The following is a 5052-nucleotide window of genomic DNA, read 5'->3' as shown; positions in this document are numbered from 1 at the left end:
TCCTGAGAGATAAAGGAATTGCCCTAGACGCAGAAGAAGGGAGTTACCAGCCCAGGAACAGCCTGCATTCCAGGGCAAACTGAGCTCTCTTGCTGCACTCAGGATAACTCCAAAAGCCACACCAGGTCCAAATCTCCTGGTGGTGTTGGCTAACATTTCTTTTCTTGCAACTACATCTCAGCTCAACCTCTCCTCAAATCTGCTTCCTTAAACACTGGCAGATGTGACTCTTGGCTAAGTAGTCCCCAATAAACTCTCCACACACAATTCTCCGCCTCAGAGGTGCTTTTCCAAGGAGTCCAAATTAATACTATGGTAATTGCCTACATGTCATTTGTTATGTGCCAAGAACGCTTTTTAAGTGCTTTACATTCCTAAACTCATGCAATCTTTTTACAAAATTCTTGTGTAGTAGGAAGCATTATTATCTCTAAGATCACAAAACTGCTCAGCGGTAGAGCCAGGATGTAAAGCCAGGATCGTGAGTCCATTTTCTTAACCACGGAGTCTCCCTTGTGAGATTAAATATATTGAGCATTGTTTTTTAAAAAAAAATTTAGAATAAAATATATCAAGATATGTACAGAGGTCTGGAAGAAAGAAAGCACAGCATGTTTGAAGCAATGAAAGAAATCCAGTTGGCCCATGGAAAGGTCAAAGAAATAGGCAGAGAGAGGCCATTAGATATGACTTTTATCTTAGTTCAGTAAAAGGCTTTTTTTCGGGGCAGGGGGAGGATTTTAATACAAGTCCTCTGACTCTGAGCTTACTGAATACCATAGTGGCCTACTCAAGGATCCATAAATGTTTTCTCTGACAAGTTACAAAGACAATTGTCAAGAAATAATGGTCTGGCCTTATAAATGATATTGGAGTGCAATGCTTTGGTGTATCAAGCCAGCTTTTGTGGTTTCAAGGTGCTGGTCTACTTCCCAGATGCCTACCTAACTAAACTTCTTTAGGCGTTCCAAATGAGGACACAAGTTTCTCTAAAACATCCTATATTCTGAATGGTCATTCCCTTTTGTTGTACTAGCTGGCTGACTATTCCTGTCAACGATCTTGAATGCCTTTTTCTCTTCACTGATCCCTACCTAATGTCAAGTAATCCTGGAACATATAATCCTAGCTCTAAAATTGGACCTCTTTAGTCAGGCATGCCTAACCTCTTTCAAGGCCTCTAGTTATCACTAAAGCTGGCAGCTCTCTCTACTATGTGATATTTTATCTCCCTCTATATTGGGTAGCTCTCTCATGACCTGTAGTCAGCCATGGTCCTCCTACTGCACCAGCCATCAGGGTCAAGGGTCAAGTCAATAGATGATTCCATGGCAGTTAGCAGCCCTGACAGCAAGGCAGGCCCACATATAGGAGTAGTGAGGGGTGGGATTTATCTTCTTTGGTCCACAGGCTTTATGAGCTCTGCCCCTGCCAATACCTCAGCAATCACTAAAAGTTTAGATTTTACTCTTCCTCTTGTGAAGAAATAATCAAATCAGAGAAGAGCCATCTGAGATATTGGTGGTGGTCTCGGCTTGAAATCCCCACTCACAATGGGGAACATATCACCCAGAGGTATCCAGGCCACCAACATGGTCTTCTCTTCCTGGGCCTTAGTCTTCTTGGCCATAGGAATCATCATGGAAGAATGGGTTGAACTGACATTGGAAACAAAGAAAAATACAGTAAGCCACAGTCCCTGGATATGTTGCACTACTCTTTGGCCAGAAGGTCAGAACTGCACTATGGAAAGAGACGGGTGGAGAGGGAGGGTTCATCTTTCCTTGACTTCCATTTATCTCACCGGCTTACTCATTATTATTCTCTGGGGCAACTTCTGCTGGCTGCATTGCACCCAGCTCCATAATCAAGAGTCAAGACTGACTCTAAAATCTCGCCATTTTGAATATTTTGGAGAAAAGTTTAGAAGCTCACAGACTTCACTGCTGGACATTTGAGAGACATTGGCAGTAGCAGCAGGGTGGTCAGCACATCTAGAACATGAAGGAACAAAAGAAAGGTAACTGGCAACAAGGAAAATAGCTTGTTTTGCCACTGGAGGAGGGCAGGATGAATTATATTTAACAAGAAATCTGTTCTGTGAAAAGAATAGAAGAGAAAGAAACTTACAGAAACACTAAGAGAACAGTTTCTTCTGGTTCTCTTTCCCACTCAGCTTAAGGCCCCCTACCTCTTTATTCTTTCCCCTTGTTCCTCTTTATTATTTAAAGAAATATTTTTACCTCATTCTGATTTTTACCTAGAGAATTGTGGAAATTTCCAGGTGGAAATGAGCCTAGAAAAAATATCTGTCCCTCTTTCAGCATAGCTTCTGCTTTCCAACAGATGGCCTGGAAGTGGTCAGGACCATGATGATTTTGGTTCTCATCCTTTCCTTCATCCATAACTTGTTCCTGGGTTTGGAATCCACCTACCTGATTCCTCAAACTAAACATACCCTCTTCATCGCTGTCTTCCTCAGTTTCTTCACAGGTAACCTCTTGGCTCCCCTAACACAGGCTTGGAGATAAATTTGGTTTAAGGATCTAGGCTGCAACCATCCTAGTTCTTTGGCTCAGATACGCAGCTTCTGAATTGAATGTACCACTTAGCAAGGTTGGGTTTTTTTTTTTTTAATGTTTATTTATTTTTCAGAGAGAGAGAGAGAGCACAAATTGGGGAGGGGCAAAGAGAGAGGGAGACACAGAATCCAAAGCAGGCTCCAGGCTCTGAACTGTCAGCAGAGTGCAAGGTGAGGCTTGAACTCACAAACCATGAGATCATGACCTGAGCTGAAGTCAGACGCTTAACCAATCAAGCTACCCAAGGCCCCGATTTCTGAACATAGTGCAGTTGTATGTAGGAGGTTTGGAAGTCAAGCATATCTTGGGTTAAGACTTGAGTAGAAGAGCCAAATTTCCTTAGAAGGGATTCCGCCCCCTCCCCCCCCCCCCCACCTTCTTTTGTCTGGACATTAGGTCTCCTTCTGCTCTGTGCACTCCTAATGTATCACCAAAAGCTAAGTCAAGGTAAAACCGTGTACTACTCCAGTTACAAGATCACCTGGATCATTTTCACTGCCTACTTAAATGTCTCCCTCTTTGTGGCCTCTGGTGAGTGTTTTCAGGGCCCCTGATAGGTGATTAGAACCAGTCTATCCCCGTTAGAGGAGAGTAAAAGGATGGGAAAGCGAGATGGGGAAAAGTGCCAATCCTTACATTTTAAAGGGCGAAAGTTCAGGTGACTCACTCTCTGAGGGCAGTTCCTTCAAGGGCAGAGTTGGAGATGAGGGCTGTGTGAAATATTCAATAAGCTTGCCTCAAGGGCAGCTCTCATTTCTGCCCTTTCTACTGTCTTTCACACCATCCCCACTTCAGGACAGAGATAACCATCCAAGTCATGACTAAGGAGAGTTGCTGATAGGGAATGTTTATTGATGTGGCAAGGGACAGTATACCCTGGGTGTCCAGTGTAGTGTTGAGGCACTTGGAGGTCAGAGACAAGCAATATCTGATGTTACGTGGTCACCTGACAACCCTGGAGACCCTCATTTTCTTAAAAAGTCTTGAAAATTTCATTTGGAATTGCACTCACAACCCAGAAGCATGTCTTCTTTCAAAATGACATGAACAGCATTTAAGCTATTGTGTATACACTTCTGGTCTCGTCCACTAAAGCATCCTCCTCTCCAGTGGGCTGGGGCAGTTCAAAGGGACCCACAGGGCTTTGGGTTGGAGTATCTCTGCTGACATAGAGGGAAGTATTTCTGTAACTCTCCATTGACCCCTCATCACCCTTCCTTGGCTTCTCTTTTCCCCAGGAGTCCTCTCTCTCCTACAGTACAAACAATCCATCAAGAGCTTTGCCTGCCTGACCATCCTCCGTACATCCAGCAGAGAAATTAAGGACAGACAGGAGTCTGAGAGTTCTATCAAAGTTATTTCCTTACCAGAACAGCCCACAATGCTTCGTAGTATTGTTCACACAAAGGAAGATTTTCCAAACAGAGCACACATCCAAACACGTCGTGTAACCTGGGCTGTATGATTTGACAATGTATCTTTCAGTGTGTGCTTGTCTTAATAGAAACAACGTTGTGTGTATGTGCATTGTGTCTCTACAGCCGTGGTGTCTTTGTTTGGCATTATTTAATGCATGTGACTGGGTTAGGGTCTGTAAGAAGATCCGGAAGGTGGTTTTTTTATTTTTATTTATTTTTTTTCGATCCTGACCTGCTGAACGGTTTCTTTTATTTGTTCTCACCATTTAATAACATTTGTTATTCATTTAATAAATATTATCATTAACTAATACTTGCTGTATTGTTAACTCTGTACATCACACTTATTTTATTGTGAAATATTTCAGACATTCAGAAAGAATACAAAACATGATAAACACCTGTGCACACATCACTCAGCCTTATGAAATTTTACAATTATCCCCTATTTGCTTTAGATGTTTTCAAATTAAATTTATAGACAAAACGGATGTTCCTCTAAAAAGTTCCCTAATCTCATTTCCCTCCCTTGCTGCTCGTCACAAAACACTTTTAATGATGCATCGCTGATCATTTTACATTCACATTGTCATTTTTTAGAACTTAATGCATCTTTAAAAATTATATAGATTAGCTTTCCAAATGTTCAAAGATCATTAAAAGTCAGACTGTACAGATCATTTTTGCAGCTTGTTTTTTTCACTCAACTGCGTGTATGGTTTTGGGATTCATTACGTTTTGTTTGACTTCATTCATTGAAACTACTGCTAAGTTTTCCATTGTAGACATATAATGTAAAATATTCATTCTCCAGTTGATGAAAATCTAGTTGTTTTCTTTTATTCTGTTATAAATAGTGCTGTTATGAACTTTCTTATACACAACTCCCTCTGTCCATGAGCTAGAGTTTCTCTTAGGGTGTTTATCTAGGACTAGAATAGCAGAAACTATCTTTATTGGGGTGCCTGGGTGGCTCAATCAGTTGGGTGTTGGACTTCGACTCGGGATTTGTGAGTTTGAGCACCGCATTGGGCTCTCTGCTGTCAGCACAG

At 41.8% G+C, this 5052-nt stretch overlaps 1 protein-coding gene across 2 annotated transcripts; it reads left to right on the top strand.

Annotated features, from left to right (window-relative positions):
- Positions 1–1388: 1388 nt before the first annotated feature.
- Positions 1389–4313, top strand: TMEM225 (transmembrane protein 225). 2 transcript variants are annotated; one of them, XM_019433520.2, is made up of 4 exons: positions 1389–1731; positions 2347–2493; positions 2979–3113; positions 3821–4313. In XM_019433520.2, the coding sequence occupies exons 1-4, from the start codon at positions 1554–1556 to the stop codon at positions 4045–4047; spliced, it is 687 nt and encodes a 228-aa protein (XP_019289065.2). In that variant the 5' UTR covers positions 1389–1553; the 3' UTR covers positions 4048–4313. The 2 variants fall into 2 exon arrangements, with proteins under 2 accessions (XP_019289065.2, XP_019289066.2); XM_019433521.2 differs by lacking the exon at positions 2979–3113.
- The last annotated feature ends 739 nt before the right edge of the window (positions 4314–5052 follow it).

The sequence above is a fragment of the Panthera pardus genome, unplaced genomic scaffold (genome assembly GCF_024362965.1).
Source record: "Panthera pardus isolate Hobbes unplaced genomic scaffold, ASM2436296v1 HiC_scaffold_12, whole genome shotgun sequence".
Lineage (NCBI taxonomy): Eukaryota > Metazoa > Chordata > Mammalia > Carnivora > Felidae > Panthera > Panthera pardus.
Note: the sequence above shows the minus strand (reverse complement) of the source record. Positions and strands in the feature narration are given on the sequence as shown.

Bases quoted from the DNA above. Each gene is read 5' to 3' on its own strand.
- TMEM225 (XM_019433520.2), top strand. From the start codon at position 1,554: ATGGGGAACATATCACCCAGAGGTATCCAGGCCACCAACATGGTCTTC. The intron at 2,494-2,978 runs GTAACCTCTTGG...TCTGGACATTAG, and splicing joins CTTCCTCAGTTTCTTCACAG to GTCTCCTTCTGCTCTGTGCA. The intron at 3,114-3,820 runs GTGAGTGTTTTC...TCTTTTCCCCAG, and splicing joins CTCCCTCTTTGTGGCCTCTG to GAGTCCTCTCTCTCCTACAG.